Source organism: Oryctolagus cuniculus, chromosome 7 (assembly GCF_051225735.1).
Source record: "Oryctolagus cuniculus isolate XC-2025 breed Fujian yellow rabbit chromosome 7, ASM5122573v1, whole genome shotgun sequence".
Lineage (NCBI taxonomy): Eukaryota > Metazoa > Chordata > Mammalia > Lagomorpha > Leporidae > Oryctolagus > Oryctolagus cuniculus.
This window is the reverse complement of record NC_142873.1, coordinates 120597760-120621032: the sequence shown is the minus strand read 5'-3', so window position 1 is coordinate 120621032 and position 23273 is coordinate 120597760. Positions and strand designations below refer to the sequence as shown.

At 60.5% G+C, this 23273-nt stretch overlaps 1 protein-coding gene across 3 annotated transcripts; it reads left to right on the top strand.

The window, feature by feature from the left end:
* Positions 1-3617: 3617 nt before the first annotated feature.
* PODN (podocan) lies at positions 3618-22823 on the top strand. 3 transcript variants are annotated; one of them, XM_051856483.3, is made up of 11 exons: positions 3618-3840; positions 10039-10346; positions 11448-11541; positions 12690-12754; positions 13720-13829; positions 14971-15127; positions 15391-15506; positions 16654-17311; positions 19029-19177; positions 20135-20338; positions 21967-22823. In XM_051856483.3, exons 1-10 carry the CDS (start codon positions 3666-3668, stop codon positions 20310-20312), a joined length of 2010 nt encoding a protein of 669 aa, XP_051712443.3. In that variant the 5' UTR covers positions 3618-3665; the 3' UTR covers positions 20313-20338; positions 21967-22823. The 3 variants fall into 3 exon arrangements, with proteins under 3 accessions (XP_051712443.3, XP_089156740.1, XP_089156742.1); XM_089300614.1 differs by lacking the exons at positions 3618-3840; positions 10039-10346 and having other exon boundaries at positions 11469-11541; positions 12662-12754; XM_089300616.1 differs by lacking the exons at positions 3618-3840; positions 10039-10346; positions 11448-11541; positions 12690-12754 and adding an exon at positions 12834-12858.
* Positions 22824-23273: the final 450 nt, after the last annotated feature.

The following is a 23273-nucleotide window of genomic DNA, read 5'->3' as shown; positions in this document are numbered from 1 at the left end:
AGCTCTTTCTTTCACATCTAGGTAAGACTGTTTTCTCTCTACATAAATTTTCTATGTCTTAGCCTACTTCCAAAAACTATCAACACACTTAAATGAAAATGTGAAACATCAGGAATTGAAGAATGACAGGCCCCCATCATCTTCAAGGCTGCTTCAGTCCCCACGTGGACTCTGGCCTTTCTCTGACCGCCCCCCTCCACAGAAAGTTCTTTTTTTTTTTTTTTTAAGATTCATTTTATTCATTGGAAAGGCAGAGTTACATAGCTGGAGCGGGCTGGGGATGGGGGTGGGGGGAGGGAGGCAGAGAGAGGGAGAAAGAGAGGGAGCGAGCTTCCAGTTGCTGTTTCACTCCCCAAATGGCTACAATAGCCAGGGCTGAGCCAGATTGAAGCCAGGAGCCAGGAACTTCATGCAGGTCTCCCACGCAGGTACAAGGGCCCAAGCACTTGAACCAACCTCTGCTGCTTTTCCCAGGCACTTTAGCAGGGCGCTGGATCAGAAGTACAGCAGCCGGGACTCCAACCAGTGTCCATATGGGATGCCGGCATCAAAGGTGGAGGCTCAACCTGCTACGCCACAGTGCCTGCAGTTCTCTGTTTTTAAGAGCTCACTTGACTAGATTTGTCCCACTGGATAATCCAGAATGGACTCCCTATTTTAGGTCCATAACCTTAATTGCATCTGCAAAGTCTCTTTTGTCATGTAACAGGTGCACAGCTTCTAGGGATTAAGGTAGGGACAAATCTGGGGGGTTCTGTCTGTGCCAGTGATGTGATTTTAGGGCCGTGAACAGGAGCTTCTTGCCCTGGGGGACTGACTCACCCATGAGAGTTTGTATGGGATGCTATGGAATTAATGAGGACTTCCGGTGCACCTGATGTGGCGGGTGAGTTTCCCTGCCCTGATTGTTTCTTGATAAGTCTTACCTTTTATCAAGATCCTTCAGGTGGAACCCATACACCCTAAACAGCATCATGGATTTCATTCCTAAATGTCCAGACTAGCGGCTGGGACTCAGCTACTTAAAGAAGAAAGCCTTGGGCCCTACGCTCGAAGTCGGAGCAATTCTTTCCTGCTGATCAAGGGTGAGAAGAGCTCCTTGCTCCCCTTCGTCATCACCGAGCCCGCTCCTGCCTCAGAGAGCCTCCTATTCTGCAGTGCTGGCTCTGTCCAGCCGTACATGTGTTCTCCCCGTCCTCCTTTGAGTTCCTTACTTCTTGTTTTAAATTAGAAGGCACTTGTCCTGGCCGTAAAGAGGGCTCCTCTTAATTCTTGCCACTTGACATTTCTATCTTAATAATGTTTCCTGGACATTGGTCAGGTCTGGATGGTGGTTTTGTCATAACAGCTGCTGTCCCCGGTGCTGTGTAGAGGCTGCACTTGCATTTTTCTATTTAATTTAAACCTTCTGTCGTTCTTGTGTCATGGAGCAGCAGGTTAAGCTACTGCCTGCAACATCAGCATTCTACAGAAGTGCCAGTACAAGTCCCGGCTGCTCCACTTCCGAGCCAGCTCCCTGCTAATATGCCTGGGAAAGCAGCAGATGATGGCCTCAGTGCTGGGCCCCGCCACCCATGTGGGAGACCTGGGTGGAATTTCAGGCTTCTGGCTTCTGTTTGGCCCAACCCTGGCCATTGCAGCCTTTTGGGGAATGAAGCAGCAGACGGAAGATCGATCTCTCTCTCTCTTCTCTATATCTATCTCTACTTCTATCTCTGCTTTTCAAATAAATAAGTCTTAAAAAAAAAAAAAAAGACATTCTGTGAGATGCTGGCTTTATTTCCATCTGAACCCAGCTGGGATTTGAACCTAAGTTCAAAGCTTGTCCTTGACCTTGTGCACTACAATAACACCAAACAGGAGCTGCATGGAGTTGAAGCAGCACAGCTAGATTCAGGGAACCTGGACTTCAACCCAGCTCTGTTTTCCCCACCCTTCTGAAAGAGAATTTGCTTTAGGAGCACCAGCCTCACCTCCAGTTTCTGCCAGGGACACATGGTGATTCCCCCAGGGTATACTCCAGATGGATGATGGAGCTCTGTGCTCAGCCCCCGACAGCCACAAAACACGTGTAGGCACTGGCTTGGCACTCCACTGAAGACCCTACTTCTCTAGGGGGCAGGCAGGTTGGGTGTGGCCATGCCATGTGGCTGGCCCCTGAAACCTCTTGGACCAGGCACTTACAGGTACAAAGATGCGCTTCCCTACAGGGCTGAGCCGGTTCGGGCTTTGCGGATTTAAGATGGGGCCCGCACGCAGTGGCCCTGGGCTCGTGCTGGCGCTCGCTGTCCTAGGGGATGTTCAGGTCTCGGGCGTTCGAGCTGGTGCAGTCCTGTTCTTTTAGCTCCACTTGAATCCAGGCTCAATGTTCAGAAGACACGAGATGCATCTCTGTGTTGGCCCCTGTCCCACCCTGTGAATCATACCAACCCTCATAAGTTTGAGCTCAGAGAGGACTGGAATTTGAGGCCAAAGAAGGCAAAATATTTCCCATTCCCATCCTTGCTAAGTTCTCAAGTTATTGGTGTAATGGAAACAGACAGTTGTGGGTTCAAATCCAGGCTCTGCACTGTGCTTCCCAGGGAAAGAACTTGGGCCGTGAAGAAGGGTAACCCTGGCTCCCGGCCCCCAGCTCTGCTCACTCATGGTCATTGCACCATTCCATCAGTCCCTTGGCCTTCTGAGGCCGTCTGCTTGCCTGTGAAATAGGAGGCACCGGCAGTTCTCCCCCGCAGGACTGTGAAGATGAGAGAGTGATGCTCCTGGCCAAACCAGGGCACGGGGGCTGCAGCAGCCAGCAAAAGGTCTGGGCTGTTCACCCAGGGACCTGGCCGCACAGGTTGGGCAGATTCAGGTCCTGGGGTGACTTGTTCATCCTTCTCCGCCTCTAGCAGGAGGGCAGCCAGACGGAGCAGCTGTGGGTGCCTTGCTCACAGGCCTCGGCAGTATGGAAAGGAGAGGCTTGCTACCCAGTGGAGGGGCCAAGTACCCCCGAAGTCCAGCCCACCGCTTCCACCACCAAGTCCCTGGCGCCGACCAGTGTTGCTTCAGCTGCTAGTAGTTAATGTTCCTTTACTTGGCCACGTTTCCAGCTCCTGGGAGCCACATGGTCCACGAGGGCCCGCAGTCTACCCGCTGCCTGCCTGCCTGCCCCTGGGAGCCACACTCACCCACTCGGGGCACAATGTGCCATCCTTCAAGGCTCGCCAGGCTGTGGGCACAGGGCCAACGCAAGTGGAGGCGGAGCATGGGGTGGAGAGCCTGGAATTCTTCCGGGAAGGGGCCCAGCAGGGTCTTGGCTGGCAGCCGTTAGCCACGGCCTGGACCCCAGGGTGGGAGAGTGGACGGGAAGGTGCTCGTGCCCGGTGGGTGTGCAAAGCCCTGCGCCCAGTGGCGCGGGGTGGAAGGGCCCTGCCTTCAGGTGCTGGGGCCGGAAGGGGGTCCGCTTCTATGCTGAAGGCTGAGAACAGGGAGGCGCTGCGGGCTAGACACCCCGCCTCCTGGGCTCTGGGCGGGGGGCGTGGTGCGGCTGCGGAGAGGGGTCGGTGAGGCGGCTCTGCCTCCCCGGGAAGTGAGGCCCGGCCAAGCCCAGCGCCGGGAGGGGCAGGCCCTCCTCTCGGCGCGCCGTGGGGACCCTGTGTCCGGAGGAGGCCGGCGTCCAGCAGATGCACGCGGGGGAGGGCGGGGGAGGGGCGGGGAGAAGAAAACCCACAACAAAACTCGCCGCGCGGAGCGCACGGCTCAACTCGAATGGAAGGAGCCCGCGCCTGCGGAGCGCAGCCAAGACTCGGGCGAGCGAGCGGGGCCGGCGGGGCGCGGCACGGCGCCGGGGCGCAGCAGGTACCGGGCGCGGGCGGCGGCCGGGTGGGCAGGGGGGCCGGGGCCGCGCCGGGGCAGCGGACTCAGAGCTCCCCGCCCAAGGCGGGCCGTGCGGCTGCCCGGGGCGGGGCCGCTGCTTGTCGCCCGCTCCTTGGGACCTTGTCCCGAGGGCACGGCTGGCGATCCCCTTGGCGGTGCGACCCCGGCGCGATGAGAGCCCGGGCAGGGCCTCTCCTCCTCCCGGGCCACGGGCTGGTCCCAGCCCCGGGCCCCTCCCGCTGCGCACATCTGGAAAGAATCTGAGGGCGCAGCGGGGGGAGTGGAAGGACGCGGCGGCGACAGGGAGTGTGGGGGCAGGTGGGACCCGGGCGGGCTAGGACCCTTTACTTAGAGCGGGGGTCCCCACAGCCGCTCCTCAGGGGTCCCAGCGAGCCCACCCCCGTCTTTTTTATATAAGGAGAAACTGAGGCCCCCCAGGGCGCGTGGACAGGTGACGCGAAGCCCGCGCGTCCGCCTGGGGCTCGGCTCCCCTGGCCGCGGTGTGGCCCCAGCCCAGCGCCGCGCGCCCGCCCAGCCGGAGCCCTCCCTCAGCTGGGGGCCTGGAGTCCGTCTGTCCGTCTCCGCGACCGTTGCCCAGCGGGACAGCGGGATTGAGGAGGGGCGGGAGGCCGCCAACCGGCGAGCATAGCGGAGGCCCCAGGTTGCAGGTCTCTGAGCTGGGGACGCGGCGGTGGCGCTGGAACACCTCACGTACGCGCCGTCAGGTGGCGAGGACGCGGCGCGCAGCTCCCGGCACCCCCGGGGGCCTGTGGCTGGGAGGCACACCTGTCGGGTGCTGCAATGCGGCTGGCCCTAGTCCGGGGGGATTTGCGCCAGCGCTGCGGGGAGTCGCGGGCTTGCGGGAGGCCCACGGAGCTGAGCTGGGCCGGCGGGGCAGGTGAAGCGGCGGTCTGCCCAGCCCCGAGAGGCTCCGTTGAGCTTGTGCCCACCCCGCTCTGGTGTAGAAGCCTTCCGCCCTGGGAAGGCCGAGGTGAGGCAGCGGCACGGGACCCGCTGGTTACTCAGAAGAGCCTGAGGCTGCACGGAAAGGCCAGCGGCAGGCCTGGCCTGCTCCTTATGCCCCCCGCTGGGGCCCAGGGCCTGGAGGGCAAGGTCAGAAGCATCAGATGGGAATGACTGTTCTCAGGACAGCTTATGCCCGAGTGCTTTGTCCCTCTGGGTAAGGCATCTTCGGGATGAAGATGAGTGGCCCGGCCCTTGCAGCTCTGGATGGTTTCCCGACACCATCATCTTGGCATGGTGGCTGATGCCCCGGGCAGCCTGAGCCTCCGGCCCTGCTCACCCTTCCTCAGACACAATCCCCCCTTCCTCCCCGACACCCAGCAGGCCTTTGCTCCTTCCCCTCTTCTGCCTCCAGTGCTTTTCCTGTCTCCCACTCAGCCTTCCAGACCAGCTCAAGGTTTGGGCAGCAGTCACAGCACACAGATTTTAGCCTTGGTCTTGCCCTTAGCATAGGTTCTGTAGATGAGGGAGTCACCAGGTCATACTGCAGATCCTTCTCCACTCTGGCTTTCATCGATTCATTCATTCGCTTAGCACATGTTTTCACTTATTTCTTTTTAAAAGATTTATTTACTTGAAAGGCAGAGTTACAGAGAGCAACACACACACACACACAAAGAGAGAGAGAGAGAGAGAGAGAGAGAGAGAGAGAGAGATGTATCTTCCATCTGCTGGTTCACTTCCTAGATAGCCACAATGGCCAAGGCTGGGTGGGACCTAAGCCAGGAGCCAGGAGCTTCCTCTGGGTCTCCCATGTGGGTGCAGGAGCCCAAGCACTTGGGCCATCTTCTGCTGCTTTCCCAGGAGCATTAGCAGGGAGCTGGTTCAGAAGTGGAGCAGCTGGGACTTGAACTGGTGCCCATATGGGATGCTGGTGCTGCAAGTGCTGGCCTTACATGCTGCACCACAGTGCCAGCCCCCATGCCATGTGTGAGGAGTCAGGAGAGGAGTGAGCCAGGAGTGCTGTGGGAGCACCCGAATCCCACCAGGGGGCAGAGTGAGACACCCTGGAGCAGGGGCACTTGAAGGGATTTGGGGGGGGCAGCGATGGGACCCCTCCCCGCCTTGTGCTTTAGGTTTAAGTCTTCCAAATAGGAAGATGAACTTCCAGGCCTGGGGTTTCTATTAGCATCCACAGGATGCAGCTGTCGGGGGCCTGGCCCAGAGCAGGTGATGGTGGAGTTGTAGCGAGTTTGAGTGAAGGAGGAAGGTGGTGCTGGGGGCCAAGGTGGTCCCTGGATTTGGGCCTCCCTTGCCCTTCCTTCTTCCCGTGCTGCCTTAACCTCCCACTTTGGGTCTGGAGGGGAGGTTCGGTTGGTGTGAGGGAGCGGCAGGTGCAGTGGCTTCCTCAGGAATAGTAACCTGTGTGTGTTGCACCAGTGCTGGCACTGGGCTGGGCCTGCCACTTCATCTCCCGTCTCCACTTCCCAGACTGGAGGCTGAGGGCAAGAAAGTTAGTCACCCAGACCCACACCACAGTCAGGATTGGAGCCCAGGCTCGTCTGCCTCCAAAGCTCTCTGCCAGGCTGGCGCTCTGCCCAAGGGCTTGAGTTGTCTCTCACCAGGTAGACTTGTAGCTCCCGGAGACCAAGGGTCTGTTCTCCCTGCTGCTCCTCCCCACACCCCTGCCACGTGGCTGGGCACACCTATGGGGCTTGGGGGTTTGTCTTGCTCAATGGTCTTAGGAGAACGAGTGGGAAAATTGAGGCTGTATGAATAGGTCAGTAGTGTGACCAAGATCATATGGCAAACCATGGAAGTAGCACTGGCACTGCCAGGATCCCAAGGTCCCAAGGGTGGCTGGGCCAGCTGGGGGCAGGGGAGGGGCTGCCACTGGGGCTGCCACTGTCGGAGGCCTGGCTGTCTTCCCGCCTCTCCCTGGAATCCAGCTCCTCCTGTCCATCCCTGCAGCTCAGCCCCTCCCCTCTCTGCCCAGACCAGGCCAATGGTCCCTCACCTCATGGCCACTGTGCCCATCCCGTACCAGACAGGCTGTGCAGCCTTGTAGGGCTCTCAGCATGGACCGTCTTGCTCACAGGCCTCGACACACACTCACACCTTGCTTGTATCATCCCTTCCCTTTTGCCTGACACTCATCCCTCGTGGGGGCCGCATCGGGCATCACGTCTCTCAGGACGCCTTCTCTGGCCCCAGGAAAGGCAGGACTTCCTGTGGGCCCCCTGGACTCTGAGTTTCTCCCATCGTGCCTCTGATGACCTGGGGATTATTGTACTCAGTTTACACCATGCTCTAGGCCAGCACTGGAAATACAATGAGCGCCAGAAATGCAAGCCACATGCACAATGTAAACTCTTCTAGAAACTACACTGTTAAAAAGTCAAAGGAAACAGGTAAAATTTATTTTATTTAAGCCAATATATTGGAAAAAGTTATGTAATCACTATAAAAATAAATAAGATTTTAGGGGCTGTCGTTCATATTAGGTATCGAACATTCTTTTCGGTACTACATCTGTGGAATCCGGGGCCACTACATTTTACACTCACAGCGCATCTGCATTTGGACCAGCCATGCTGCAAGTGCCCCGTAGCTGAGTGGTGTGGGGCGGCTGCCAGAGCACGCAGGGCCCCGCGGGCCCCTGAAGGGCAGCCGCCGTGCCTAAGTCTTCTGTCTGGGTCCCCAGCACAGAGGAGAGGCCCAGGGGAGAGAAGCAGAGCGTGGGGTTGGGCCCAGGGTGGGAGCTCCCCTGGGCCATTCAACAGCTGTTGCAGCGGCTGCTCCCCGCGGGCCCCAGCTCCCTGATCTGCAAAGTGGTGATGATAACATTTTCAGCATGGGCTGGAATGCTCATATAAAGACATGTTTGTACAGTTTCCAGATTTTTACAGACATGAAACCGCAGGGAAAGGAGGAGGAAGAGCCCGTGCACAGGATGGGTGGGGATGAGCCTCCTTCCTCTGGCCCCTGCCCCTGGCCTCCTGCTCGGCTTGCATTTGGAGTCCATGCCCACACCCGCCTCGCAGAGCCCCAGCCTGCAGTGGGGTCACACAGGCAGGAAAGGGGGAGGCTTGCTTCCGTCCAGTGCTGGCTGCGCCGGGGGCTGGAGGCACGTGAGCTGGCTGTGGGGTTGTGAGTGCCATGGAATGAGGAGCTGCAGGCTGGCATCTGGCCAGGGCACAGGGTGGCAGGGGTGTGGGAGGGCGAGCATGGGGCCAGGGGCTGCATGTGTTGGGCTCCCTGGTTCCCTGCCAGACCAGCGGCTGACACCTGCGTGGGCCTTTTGGGTCAAGGGAGCCTGGCTGCACCCCTTCTCTCTGCTCATACTTCTGCCCTCCGAGACCTCGTGTACCTTTTCCACTGTCACCCCAGTCTAGGTGGCCTGTGGGTATTGGCCCTGGTGCCTGCTGCCCCCTCAGACAGAAGGCAGGGACCTTACCCAGCCCACCTGGGCCCCTGGTGCCCAACACAGGGCTGGGCCCCGATGGCGCCACACCTTGCAGATGGCGGCAGAGTGGGATCTGCAGGACCTCGGCAGCCACGAGGCAGCAGGGTTCCCGGATGGCTGGTGCGTCTGCCCCAGCAGGGGGCAGGCCTGGGCCTGGGCTGGAAAGCCACGTGGCATCTAGATAGGGCCCTCGGGTGTGGGCAGTGGGCTGGTTGAGTGGATGGGTGGTAGGGAGAGCTGAGGCTTACTGGGCACTTACTGTGTGCAGGAAGTGTCTCTCACTGTGTTGTCACAGTCTCCCGTGGGGACAGTTCTGTTCGCCCCTAAGGAGGAGTGAAGAAGCTGAGATCATAAAACCTGCCCAAAGCCACACAGCTGGACACGAGCCAGAGCCAAGACCACAGCCCTGGCCGTCTGGCTGCAGAGTGTCAGTGTCACCGTCAAGTTCCCAGTGAACCGTCCAGGCCCAGCACCTCAGCAGACCCTTCCTTACTTCTCTGCGGGTTGTGGTGCCCGAGGGTGGTGGCAGGAAGGGGGCTCAGCTGGAGTCCCGTGCTGTCGGCCACTTGGCTCAGGAGCAGGTGCCGGGCCTCGCGGTGTGCGGCCGCCCAGCTGTGATGGCAGCACCTCGCCGCCTAGTGGTGCAGGGGCTCTGGTGTCTGCTCCCTGCGAGCACAGGCGTGTCGTCTGCGTTGTGCAGGTGAGGAAGGTGAGGCTCAGTGAGGCCAGAGCCAGCACGTGGTGGAGGCGGGGCCTCTGAGCCGCTGCCTGTCAGGACTCAGCACACGAGGAGCCAGCCCTGAGCCAAGGCCAGGCCCAGGGTACTGCAGGGGTAGTGGACCTCCATCAACTGTTGCACCCGTTCCCTGCTGCACCAGGGGACCATGCTGGGGAGTGGCTGTGCAGGGGGCAGCGGTCAGGTGAGCGGATCGGGCTCTGGTGGGAGCCGCTGAGTGCGTCGGCAGCAGGCATGGGCCCGGACATGATACAGGCAGCTGCAGCTCCGTTCACTGGTGCTTTCTCCGAGCCAGACTCAAGGCTTGGCCTGCACCCACGCAGAGAGCCGCATACAGTCCTGGGTGGGGAAAAAGATACCTTTGGGCATTCACACCGTAGCCTGGCTAATGCTAGGCCCTGGGGGACACAGTGTCCATCTTCCTGTCCCCACATCATTACGCTGGAGGCGGTTCTGGGAAAAGACGTCACTGGTGGCAGAAGGGAGGGGAAGGGCAGTCCAGGCAGAAGACCAGCACATGCGCAGTGCAGGCAGAAGAGCGGCACATGCGCAGTCCTATAGCGAGAGACTAGGCTCTTGATGACCGGGACTGAGAGTTGTATTGGGAGAAAGGCAGGGCAAGTCCCAAGGTCCGAGCACGGCGAGCGGAAGACCTAGGATACACCCTGCTAGTGCTGGCCCACAGCGGCCTGGGGCTGCTGGAGGAGGGGCAGGGTCTCCCAGCACTACCTGTGCCAGTGCAGTAAGAGCTCAATAAAGGCAGGTCCCACCTCAGCTTTCCCTTCTGTGCAATGGGCATTCCTTGGCGCCAAGCCTGGTGAAAGGACAGAGGCTGTCCCTCCCCTGCAGGGGTGGCCCTGGTGGGAGTGAGTGGGGAGGAGGGCGGCAGCCAGCAGATCATCAGGGTGCTGAGGACAGGGTCCAGAGTGGACACTGCCTGTGCCCCAGGCTTAGTGGACCTGGACCTGACGTTTCGAGGAGTGCCAGGGTGGGTCTGACTCGTCCTCTCCTGCAGGCACCATGGCCCAGAGCAGGGCGCTGCTGCTCCTGCTGCTGTTGCCGCCGCAGCTGAACCTAGGACCTGTGCTTGCCGTGAGGGCCCCAGGGTTTGGCCGCAGTGGCGCCCACAGCCCGAGCCCCGAAGAGAATGAGTTCGTGGAGGAGGATCCGGTGCTGGTCCTGAGCCCCGACGAGCCAGGGCCTGCAGCCGACTGCCCTCGGGACTGCGCCTGCTCCCAGGAGGGAGTGGTGGACTGCGGTGGCATTGACCTGCGGGAATTCCCGGGGGGCCTGCCAGAGCACACCAGCCACCTGTCCCTTCAGGTGAGGCCACTTCTGCACCAGCACGCCCCAGGGACGGCCCTGGAGTCCCCGGCTATCACGGCTCTGTGTTTCATCCAGAGCCTCCAAAACTTGGGCCTCCCTGCCCCCAGGTATAGGGTGCTAGGTCCAGTCAGAGTCATGGTAGGACCCCATGTGCCTCTGGTCCAAAGCACTGTGCTGTGTCAACATAGAGCCGGCTGGGCTGGAGCTGGGTAAGGAGTCAGGCTCTGCCCGGCAGGCCACCCCTGGAACAGCCAGGCCACCACAGACACCATCTCAGGGCAGAGCAGAGCACACCCACGCGAGAGCGCTTGGAGGCCTGGACAATGGGTGCTGGCGAGCATTCACGAACGTTAGCCTGGCCTTGCAGCAAGGGGTGTCTGGGAGCGCTGGTTCACCCAGGGTAGCCTGGTGGTCTGTAGCCCTGGGCCATGGCGGGGTCGGCCACATCCATTTCCAGAGGCCAGACCCTGTGTGGGGAGGTGACCCACAGTCCCACGACACTGGGGGTCTGGAGCTTGGTTTGCGGATCCCCTTGTTATGTAAGCTGTGTCTCGGGTACCTGCTCTGTGCCTCTGGCCCTGTGTGGGATGCTGGGCAGGTAGGGAGGACTCTGACCCACCTTGCCTTCGGGTGCTCACAGTCTGGCGAGGTCTAAACCGAGACATCAAGTAGAAACAAATAGAAGGAGTTGAGCCGTGTGGGGTTCAGAGCAGGCTCCTAATCCAGCCCCAGCCCAACCCAGGGTGGCTTCTGGAGGAGGTGCTCACTGACCCTGCTTTTTAAAGGGTTCGGGTGGAGTGGGGGCCCCAGGGTCAGCAAAATAAAGCAGAGTGGTTTCTGGCTTGGACACCGGCCACCATGTAGCAGCACGCCAGGTGGAACCGTCTGTGGAGCCTCGTTCGTGGGCTCCTTGATGCAGGACCCACAAAGCTGTGCCTCAGCACCCACATTCAGGCCTGGCCCAGAGTGGGCGCTAGGGTCTGCCTGCAATGGGGGAGACTCTGAAGGAGGTGCCCAACAGAGACCATGGCTCATAGGGCTGGGGCTGAGGGTTGGGGCACCCCTGGCACCTGCTGATGCTAACACCCCCCACCCCAGAACAACCAGCTGGAGAAGATCTTTCCCCAGGAACTCTCTCGACTACACCGGCTGGAGACTCTGAACCTGCAGAACAACCGCCTGACGTCCCGAGGTGAGGGGCCCCGGGGCTCAGGTGGGGGCCTAGGGCCCGTGGGTGCAGGGAGCTCCCGGGAGCACCTGGGCTAGGCTGGCAGCAGGGCTGCGCAAGGGGCCCCGTTGTTACTGAGTGCTTCTGCCACCTGGCAGGGGGCCAGGGGCTCAGCTTCCCAGGACCCTGTCACGGAGTCTGACTCACAGGGGGTCCTTAGAGTCCCCCCAGTTTTAAGAAATTGGCTTTTTTTTTTCCTGATGATGAAAATAATCTCTGATAAGGTAGAAATTTTGAAAAATAAAATGGAAAAAACCCTCATAATTCTGCCTCATAATTGATTGCAATGAATAACCACTATTGACATTTTGATGCACCGTATTTCTTTCCATTTTTAAAACAAGCAGCTTTGTGGAGGTGTTTCTGTACCGTTAGATCGGCCCGATGTAAAGGCACGAGCTGATGCGGTTTGGTCAGGTTGTAAGGGGACGCGGCAGCCGCCACAGCCCAGCCCCGTCTTTCTGGCTTCGTGTTTGTAAATTCAGAGCTGAACGCCTACAGTAGCTGTTACAACCTGCCTCACTTCCCTTCGCGATTCGTTTAGCATCATTTTTCAGGCTGCTAAACACTCGGCCTGGCTGTCCCAGCGCAACAGCAGGGCTTCCGTGACGAGGCGTGTTTATGTAACTGTTCCCTCTCGCGAGCTACTTGGGCCAGTCCCAGCATCTGAGGGTCCGGGAGCCCGGAACTGAGGGTCAGAGGCCGGCCTCAGGGCTGGAGAGGGGCCAGTCTGGCTGGACTCCCGGCCACACTGCATCTGCCAGACGGGGCGGGGGCCGCCCAGGTGCTGGCCCAGCGCAGAGGCTGTCGGTCAGTCCCGGGGTGTGAAGAGCGGCTCTGACCCTCCAGCCGGTCCCCAGGGCAGAACTCCTCCCGGCTGGATCCTTTCAGCCACGCCTGATGCTTGCTCCTCTGAGTTTGGGCCCCCGTGAGCGAGGAAGAAGGGCACAGGGGCTGGGCAGGCCTCTGGGGACCGAGTGGGGAGGGACAGGGCCGTCGGGCCTCGCTTGTCCCGGCGGGTGGGGGGGGTAGGGGAGGGAGGTAGGCTCCCGCCATGCTCCCCTGTAGCGTCTCCTTCATCCAGGGCTCTGACTGCTGCCTGTCCTTTGAAGGGCTCCCGGAGGAGGCGTTTGAGCACCTGGCCAACCTCAATTACCTGTACCTGGCCAATAACAAGGTGAGGGCCGTGCAGGTGCTGCCCGGGCCTCCTGGCGGCCTTCAGCTGAGTTCCTCTTCCGGGGTGCTGCTGGGTCCAAACTGCTGCCCGGGCGAGACTGGGTCGTGAGGAGGGAGACACAGGCCCACACTGGAGCCCAGGGCGTCTGGGAGTGCCAGATAAGGAAGATGGAGGCCAAGGCCTCCAGCAGTTGGGGAGGATGGGGCAGGGCCATGATACTGGGATTCCTCCAGCCAGGGGCCCTGGGGGTGGTGGTGGGCCCCTGGCAGTGGGGTGCGCACTGCAGTAGAGGGGGCAGCGTGAGTGAGACCACAGACACTCAACTCCTTAGAGGTGGTGGGTCCAGGCCGTCCCTGCCCTTCTTGATCTGGACTCCCCCTGGGGACCTCTCCCCTCCCAGGCTTTGACTTCCCCCCTGCTCCATGGCCATGCGCACTGGCAGCCTCCAGGCCTTCCTGCTCCCTGAGCCTGACCCTGCCCCTAGGTATCTGCTTCCTGCTCACAGCCCCAGACCTAGTTTGCCCTCCCCACCCACGGGGCTCCATAAAGGGCGCCTCTACCTCCCTTAGCGGCACTGCTACAGGCAGCAGATCCAGGGCTGCAGCGGGTCCCGAGCGCCCTCGCCCCCGCCAGCCCCACGGCAGGTCACCGTCCCTCCCTGATGGCCCTGCCTGTCTGTCTGTCTGCTTCCCCATTCTCAGAACAGCCCTGCTTCTACCCCTGCTCCCCAGGATCCCCTGGGCCAGCCGGCAGGGCAGGGACAGGTCCCGCGGCTTTGAATACCGAGCTAAGGAGAGGTTCTGCGTTTGCTTCATCAGGGGCTAGGGGCCAGTTTCACGGCAGAAGGACGGCCCTGGCCGCAGGGAAGAGTCAAGTTGAAGTGGCCCGGCTGGGCTGCAGGCAGTGGGGCCGGAGCTGGCCCCACTCCTGCCTTAGCCTCTCTGCCCTGGCTCTTCCCTTTCCAGCTGACCTTGGCACCTCGATTCCTGCCAAATGCCCTGATCAGTGTGGACTTTGCTGCCAACTATCTCACCAAGATCTATGGGCTCACCTTTGGCCAGAAGCCAAACTTGAGGTCAGAGGTCAGAGGGGTGGTCCTGGGCTTGGGCTGGGGGAAGGGAGGCACTGAGGGCCATGTTGTGCTGTGGGTGATGGGTCCTCATGCTCGGGCTGTGTGAAGCCACACTCAGGGGCTGGAGGAGCCGGGATCCAGAAGGCGGGGGCTGCAGGGTGAGGAGGTCTTAGTCTGAGAGCCAAGGGCAGAGTATGGACACTGGGGCACTGGCGAGGGTGTCCCCCTTCTCAGTCCCTAGGGCAGGGGAGCCCCTTCCAGGAGGCACAGCTGCCTTCCCCTGGAAGTGGTGTGGGGGCAGTGAGCATCCCCCGCACAGCTGTGCCAGTAGGGCAAGGTATACTTGGCTGGGGCTGGAGCAGGGCGGGGCAGACACTATGCAGAGCCCACGGCTTCTCTGTCCCTGATCTGTCGCTCACTTAACTCTCTCCAACCCCTCCAATGGGACTGTCCCCAGTCCCATTCCTCAGATGAGAAGGCTGAGGCACAGGAGAGGCCACACAAGAGGGGCAAGATGGAGCAATGCCAGGGTACTTCAAAAAGTTATAGAAGTAAAAGATAAGTTTATCCTGGTGAAAAATGCATTGACATCCGTGCAGAGTGTCTTCATGAGATGCGTTTCCCACAGGCTTTGCGAAGCACCCTCATACTGACCTTGCTCCTCGTCTTCCCTCCTGCCAGCAGGGTGGCCACGTGAGGGTAGGGGCCTGGCGCTGTGTCTACTCTTAGGTCTGGCCAGTGTGGCACCCATGGCCTCTGTTTATGTATTTACGTGTATGTGTGTGTGTGCACGTATGCATGCCACAGATGCTGTGACATACTTACCATGCTGGCTGAGTAAGTGTCACCTCCTCTGAACCAAGGCCTGCATTGGGTGCCAGGACAATGAGGCAGGAGGGACAGGCCCTGTCTCCAGGCAAAGTTCCTGCAGAACTCAGAGCCGGCTGCGTGGGGCTGATAGGTGGGGGTGAAGGGGCCGAGAGGGACAGAGACTCCAGTCCTTCTTGCCCAGGGTTCTCCCTGGCTGTGTGGGTCGGTTTGCGCCCTTGGGCTTGCATGGGGGAAGAGCACCTGGGCCCCAGACCTGTCTGAGCAGGAGGAAGGGGGGAGCCCAGGTGAGGTGAGGCCTGTGCTTGACCCCTAGGTCCGTGTACCTGCACAACAACAAGCTGGCCGACGCCGGGCTGCCTGACAACATGTTCAACGGCTCCAGCAACGTTGAGATCCTCATCCTGTCCAGCAACTTCTTGCGCCATGTGCCCAAGCACCTGCCACCGGCCCTGTACAAGTTGCACCTCAAGGTGGGAGGGGGGAGGCAGGGGAACGAGCAGGCGCCATGACCAGGGCCCGAGAGCAGGGACTTGCAAGGGGGAAGTGTCCAGGTCACAAAGTCGGTGGAGGTCAAGTAGGTAGGAGCCTGGGCACCGGCCGGTGGTGTGGGTTAGCACACACCGGGGATGCTCCAGGCCCGGGACCCCTCCCGGCAGCTCCCCAGACAGCTGTCAGCCCTGCCCTGGCCCTTCACCTTCCCCTCAAGCTCCCCTCCTTGCCTTTCCACCCCCAGAATAACAAACTGGAGAAGATCCCACCAGGGGCCTTCAGTGAGCTGAGCAACCTGCGGGAGCTGTACCTGCAGAACAACTACCTGACAGACGCGGGCCTGGACAACGAGACCTTCTGGTGGGTCCCCGTCTCACCACGTCCTCTGCACGGCCGTGGTGCTGGGGAAGCCCCTCCCGGGGCGCACTGCCAAGCCAAGGCCTTGCTCACTCATCCCTTGCCCACGTGGCCTCTGTCGATGGCTCTGTCCCCAAGAACAAGTGACGTGTTTGGGTTTGGCCGTACAGGGTTCCAGTGAGGCAAGGGAGCATTTGCAGAGTCTGGCTTCTGGGTATAAAATGCAGACTCAAGCACTCTTGTTGAAGGCAAATGCATTTTTAAAAATTTATTTGTTTATTTGAAAGGCTGAGGGACAAAAGGGAGAAGCGGAGAGAGAAAGAAATCTTCCATCTGTTGGTGTAGTCCCTGGGTGCCTGCAGCAGCTGGGACTGGGGCAGGCTGAAGCCGGAAGCCCAGGACTCCACCCCGGTCTCCCACGTGGGTGGCAGGGCCCAAGCACTTGGGCCATCTTCTGCTGCTTTCTCGGTGCATCAGCAAGGAACTAGATGGGAATCTGGGACTGGAAATGGCAGCATCACAAGCAGTGGCTTAGCCGGCTGCACCACAACACCAGCCCTGCATTTTTATTTTTAAAAACAATTCTTATTATCATTTTGTATTTTAAAAGCAGAGAAAGAGAAGCAGAGAGTACGGCATCTTCCATCTCCTGCTCTGTTACCCAGATGCGTGCAACCACCAGGGCTGGGCCAGGCGGAAGCCAGGAGCCTGGAACTCTTATTGGGGTCTCCCACGTGGGTGACAGAGACCCAAGTCCTGGAGCTGTCACCTGCCCCCTCTCAGGGTGCACGTTAGCAGAAAGCTGGGTGGGAAGCCCAGGAACTGGAACTGGGACCAGACAGTCCCATATGGGATGCGGGCATCCCAGTGCCACTTAACTGGTGTGCCAAATGCCTGCCCCACATGTTCATTTTTTAGGGCCTGGGGAAGCCACAGAAGGCTAACTAAAGATGGAACAGTGGTCTTCAAATAAAACTGTGCTAGACCCTTCTTACACCAGTGGCACTGAGAGACAGAGAGAGGCTCAGAGGACTGAGGTACCCCAGCCCTGAGTGGCAGAGCAGGTTAGAGGTCCCCGCTGCTTCCTTGGGAATAGGGGCGGCAAGAAGCAGGTGTGGACCTGCCAACTCTCCTACCCCTCCCTCCCCAGGAAACTCTCCAGCCTGGAGTACCTGGATCTGTCCAGCAACAACCTGTCTCGGGTCCCCGCGGGGCTGCCGCGCAGCCTGGTGCTGCTGCACCTGGAGAAGAACGTCATCCGCAGCGTGGACGCTGACGTACTGACGCCCATCCGTAGCCTCGAGTACCTGCTGCTGCACAGCAACCAGCTGCGGGCGCAGGGCATCCACCCGCTGGCCTTCCAGGGCCTCAAGCGGCTGCACACGGTGCACCTGTACAACAACGCGCTGGAGCGCGTGCCCAGTGGCCTGCCCCGTCGCGTGCGCACCCTCATGATCCTGCACAATCAGATCACGGGCATCGGTCGCGAAGACTTCGCCACCACCTACTTCCTGGAGGAACTCAACCTCAGCTACAACCGCATCACCAGCCCGCAGGTGCACCGCGACGCCTTCCGCAAGCTACGCCTGCTGCGCTCGCTGGACCTGTCCGGCAACCGCCTACACACGCTGCCGCCTGGGCTACCCCGCAACGTGCACGTGCTGAAGGTCAAGCGCAACGAGCTGGTCGCCTTGGCCCGTGGCGCGCTGGCAGGCATGGCCCAGCTGAGGGAGCTCTACCTCACTGGCAACCGGCTGCGCAGCCGGGCTCTGGGGCCCCGCGCCTGGGCGGACCTCGCCCACCTGCAGGTATGGGGGGTGAGAGGGGCTAGGCTGAGCATGTGACATACGAGGGCATCTTCAGAAAGTTCATGAAGCGGGGAGCACTTACTTGGCCTAGTGGTCACTGGTGACATCTTCCCGTTCATTCATTCCAAAGCCTGTACTGTGCCCCCAGCGTGTGCCAGCCTCTGCTCTAGAACTGGGGCCCTGTGGACTAAGGCAGGTGGAGGGCCCCTACCCTACAGAGTACACGCTTAGACTCAGCTCAGGCGTTGCTTCCTCCGGGAAGCCCCTTCCCCTGCACCAACAAGGACCAGGTCAGTTTGGTCAAGGCCCGGGCGGAGGTTGGCCAGGGTGTCTGATGGGGGGAGAGGAGGGTCTTCCTCCCTCTGGAGCTCCCTCCAGGCAGTGTCAGAGCTCCACCTGTGCTAACCGGCTTCTCTCCCTGGAATGCTTGCCCCAAGGTGAGGCTGGGTCAGGCCCCGCTCCTGTGCTCCTTCAAAGCAGCCCAGGTTCCTGACTTGTCGTGGTCAGCTTGTCTCCATTTACCCTACCAGATGAGAAAGTACCAGGGTAGAGAAGCGTGATGGGGGCACCATGGAAACAGGGAGCCCTGAGCATGGAGAGGTGAATGGGAGGCCTGGCTCTGCTGTCAGGATTCACAGCCCCCCCACTTCCTGACCCTACACCCCAGCCTCCCAGAGTGAGGAAGGGAGCTTAGAGTTCATGGACTTGCTGTCTCGCAGCTGCATAGGTGTGACTCTGGCCAGGGCTCACCGGCCACTGAGGGGCATGAGGGTGGCCCAGAGGCTGTGCACGTGCACGGCTGCTTACCTCTGCTCCTGGGGAAGCCCACCCCAGCTCCCTGACTGCTGGCTCCAGGCAGGCAGTGACTTTGGGACTGACCAGCCTGGGGGTGGGTTGCCGACGGTCGCTGTGGGCCTCACACCCCCTCACCTGTGGCTGCTGAAGTTCATGAGCAGGTAGCCCTACCTGGTGCCTCCCCCTACTCCACGCAGGGCCAGCGGGGGTGGGATTCAAAGGCTAAGGACACTGACTTCTGCCCCTCTGAGATCTTCAGCTGGTTGGAAGTGACATGTGTGTTTAGGAAGAGGCTCTGAATTCATGTGGGAAGGCAGAGGGGCCTGGGTGGGACACACATCTGGGAGAACAAGGGTTTGGAGTTAGGTATCCCAGGCCCCCTCCTCTTAGGGGTTGGGTAGCGCTGCACAGGTGACTTAAACCCTATGAGCCTGTATCCCCTTTGGAAAATGGGCATAGCTATAAACCCATCCCCTCCACAGGGCTATGGTGGGGTTTGGATGTGCTGGGCTTGGTGGGAGTTTTGTATGCTCTTCAGTGCTTTTTTATTTTTAAGATTTGTTTGTTTATTTGAAAAGCAGAGTTACAGAGAGGGAGAGACAGAGAGAGGAATCTTCCATCTGCTGGTGCACTCCCCAGATGGCTGCAATGGCCAGCGCTGGGCCAGGCTGAAGCCAGGAGCCAGGAGCATCATCAGAGTCTCCCACATGGGTGCAGGGGCCCAAGGATTTGGGCCATCTTCCACTGCTTTTCCTGGTGCATTAGCAGGGAGCTGGATCAGAAGTGGAGCAGCCAGGACTCAAATCTGCACCTCTATGGGATGCCAGTGTTGCAGGGAACAGCTTTACCCACTAAGCCACAGCACTGGCCCCTGTTCGGTGCCTTGCACAGGGGTCCCTGACTCCATTGGTCACCCCTGCAGCTGCTGGACATTGCTGGGAATCAGCTCACAGAGATCCCGGAGGGCCTCCCGGAGTCGCTGGAGTACCTGTACCTGCAGAACAACAAGATCAGTGCTGTGCCCGCCCATGCCTTTGACTCCACACCCAACCTCAAGGGCATCTTTCTCAGGTAGGAGAACCCCGGGGGCCCCGCCAGCAGCCCCATGGGACCGGCCCAGCTCCAGTGGGATAGTTGAGGCACACGGGGACAGTTCAGAGGCAGAGGTCAGTGTGGGTGGCCTGACTCCCTCCCTCGCCTCCCTGCCGGCTGTGGGACCCTAGGAGCTTCTGTTGGTTCAGCTCTTGAGGGCGGGGCAGTCCTGGTGAGACCCGACGTGGCCTACAGGTTTGTCCAAGGGCTTTGGAAACATGATAAAGCAGTGCCCACCCTTTCACCATGTGTTCCTGGGTGGGAAGAGCACGGGGGATGGCTGGGCGATTCAGGACGGAGGTGTCCGGCGCTGTCTGGGCTGTGGGTATGGGGCTGGGGGTTTGCAGTGATGCAAGGACCCGGCAGCTCAGCTGTGGAGGCTTCCATTGAGCAGGGCTAGGGAGGTTTTCCCCACTGCCCCCGAGCCCTGCCCTGCCGTAGCAGCTGGTTGGGGCAGGAAAGAGAAGAGCACAGGGTGCACTCCCAGGGGCGCTGTGGCCACGAAGGCCCAGGCTTGGTGATCTGGGCTCAGGCCTCTGCAGCAGTACCGAAGCACAGCCTCTGCCTTTGCACCACCTGCGTGTGTGCCTGCTCCTCTCAGCTCTGGCCTCACCTGCAGGCTCGGGTCCACGCCGGAGAGTGAGCCGAGAGGCAGCTTCTGCATCCGCCACTCCCCAGCTGGTGGTGAGAGCTGTGGGCCGAGGCAGAAGTCCCCGCACCCTACGATGACTGGGCCAGCACCAGTCCCCACCCCAGGCTGGTGCTTCCCCAACAACCTGCACGTCCGCTGTGCTCCGTGCTTCTCAGCCTGCAGCCTGTCTACACTGCAGCATTCCTGGGAGGGCCTGACTCCTCCTCGTGTACCCCCAGGGGTGTGGGGAGCTGTGGGGCTGTGCAGGGCTCCGGCATTGACCCCTACGTGGACGGCTTGTGCAGGTTTAACAAGCTGGCCGTGGGCTCAGTGGTGGAGAGCGCCTTCCGGAGGCTGAAGCACCTGCAGGTCTTGGACATTGAAGGCAACTTTGAGTTTGGTGGTGTTTCCAAGGACCGTGGCCGCTTGGAAGAGGAAGAGGAGGAGGAAGAGGAGGAGGAAGAGGAAGAGGAAACAAGATAGTGACAAAGAATAGAGATCTGACCTAGGTAGGTGGCTGGGCAGGGCGTGGCACTCACCTCTTCCCCACCCCTGACCCCAGTCCAGTCTTGAGCCATTCTCTGTCCTGCTCCCTCCGCTCATGGTGAAAGCCTCTAAGAGCACTTGAAGCACAGCCCCCGTGATGGGAGCTGCCCTGAGCAGGGTCGGACACGCAGGCCTGGGGCTCAGGGGCGAGGTCGGGGCTGGAGATGGGGCTCCAGGCATTGTCAGCTAGGCGAGGGGAGCTTGCACCCAGCAGTGAGTGAGTGGGCGGGTGCAGCATGCGGGGAGCCTGCAGAGGAGGCGGGGGCAGTTAGGGAAGGAGCTGGGAAAGTCGCAGGCACAACACAGATGCACTCACGCACCAGCACCCTTCACCCACGAGCACAAACAGGTCTAACACGCGCATTCACAAAGCACACACAGACGTGTTCATAGGCACAGGCCATGGGTGCACACCCACACATGGCCTTTACGTGAGCATGTGTGTGGGCACACACGCACACACAGAAGTAGGGAGCCAGCCATGCCCCAGAGGCTGTGGTAGCTGAGTGCTGGGGGGCCCCCGGCTTTATCCACACGGAGGTCATCTGGAACTCTGTAGGGGCTGACTGCAGAGGGAGACTGGGTGACGAGAGTGGCTCCAGCCTGCTCCAGGTCCGGCTGTGGAGAGATGGAGAGGGCGGTAGTGGGAAGGCGTGGGCTGTTCTAGAAGGGTGCCTTTCATCTGATGCCTCTTCTCGGGTTGGAGCTTGTGTGGTGCTGACAGGGCGGGCTGTGGTGGGCAGGAGGGTTGAATGCGAGTGCCCCATGGAGCCGGGGGGGGGGGGGCAGGGGGGAGGCTAGCGCCTCTTCCACTGTGGTGGGCGGGCCGAGTAGCTGCAGGCACAGGCAGCATGGTGGCCTGGTGGAAGGGAAGGAGGAGCAGACAGGCAGCCTGGGTGGGCAGAGCGCTGGCCAGGGCTGTGGAGGTGTGGGCGTGGAGGCGGCCAGCAGCCAGGAGCAGAGGTCAGGAGGTCAGAGACGGCTGGGAAGTGGCTGCGGGCAGGATGCTGGCCGCTGTTAGGGTGGTGACTGGGGGGAGCCCGAGGGGCTGCTGATGGCTAACAGGGAGTTGGCGAGGGGTCCACGCTGATGACAGAGAAGATGGACAGAGTCATGCCGGTGTGGAGGGACAGGCCTTGGCGGGGCTTGGGGGTCCCTCTGCCCTGCTCCTGGGGCCTGGGCTGCAGGGGTGCAGCCCCTTCTCCCGAGGCCTTGCTCTCATGCAGGCCAGGGCTCAGCCTCAGGGGCCACTGCCTGTTCACTGAGGACACTCTGGCCTCATGTGTGGACTGTCATGTCCTGCAGGGGACAGAATCTGGGCCCGTGGAGGACATTGACTATGGCCAGGTGAATTGAGTGAGACCCCAGGAGAGGCCTCAGAGAGTGGCCATGGTGGGTCCCAGAGGCTCTGTCTGGTTCATGCTGGCATGAGTGCCTCCCATTGGCTCCAGGCTCCAAGGGCCAACCCCTCTCCCACTCACAATAGCCTGGCGTTCCCAGGGTCCCCTTAAGCAGGGCCCCCAGCTGCCATCGTCCCTGCGTGCTGGTATGGCAGGCAGGGTGGCCCCTGACTCTCCTGTGTGTTCTGCAGGACGCTGGACTCCTTCCTGCAGCGAGCCCTCATCCTGCCACGCTCCCACCGACGCACCCAGCACTGCACCCTGGGGAGTTGCGCAGGACACAGGTCACACCCAGCCTAACTCCTCCCTGCAGCGTGTCCCTCAGGCTGAGATGTGCAGGCACCAAGCCACACCCCTTCACACACACACACAGCCAGCTACAAACTGTCACACTCCACCCCGAGCCCTCTGCTGCCACCACGCCCTCGGAGTCACGCAGACGGGAAAGGTCTGGTCTATCCTGGCACACATATAGCTGGCTCCTGTCCCCTGTCTGTGTCTTACACATACACACACACACACACACACACACACAGAGTCAGGTGCAAGCAGCAGCCCACAGCTCTTGCCTGCAGCCAGAACAGCTCTTCAGCTGGCCCGTCCATCTGTCCGTCCGTCCCCTGGAGAAGTAGGGTTATCTCCGTGCTCTGTGGCCAGGTGCCTGCCACCCTTGGGAACTCACAAAAGCTGGCTTTTGTTCCTTTCCTGCCCTTTGGGGACAGGAACCTCCTGGCCCCACCCCCACTGAGAGCCCCTTGCAGGCCACCGGCAGCTCCCGCGGGCGAGCCCCAGTGAAGCAGACAGGAAGGCTGCCGGGCGCCACCCGGGGCTCAGGGCAGGAGTGAGACTGAGGGCGAGCAGAGAGGGCGAGGGGGGAGGGCCCAGCTGCACCTGTGAGACATCATCTTTATTCTTTGGACCTACAGAAAGTTTTAGGTGCCTTTGATTTTTTTTTATTCTTTTTGAAGAAAAAAATGATAAAAAATCTCTAAGCTGATTTTTCTTGTTACAGAAAAACTAATATAAAAGCATTATCCTTGCCCTTGCAGCCTATGGCCGTGTGTGTGCGTGTGTCCTGCCAGGGGAAGTCAGGATGTGGGCACCTCAGCCCTGCAGGCCAGACTGCAGGAACTGGGGCAGGGGCGGATCTTGGGGACAGTGAGAAAGCTGCCCAGGGCAGAGATCCAGGGAGACCTGGCTTAGCCACAGTAAGGAGGCCTTGGGATGGGGTGGGGGGGCAGCCACCAGCATGGTGGGGATGAGCCGGTGGGGCCAGGACCTCCACACTGGGTGCAGGCTCGCTCTAGATTCCCAGAAGCTCAGCATCACAGCAAAGGACCTGCAAGGGTGACCCTTGCACCGAGGGGCTGTGTCCCCGAGAGGAGGGAAGGGGGCTGCAGACAGGTCTGCAAGCTGGGGCAGAACCAGGGCTCTGCAGGCCTTCCCGGGCAGGTGCCTCTGCCCCCATGAGAGCAGAGCTGGGAGTGCAGGGAGTGGA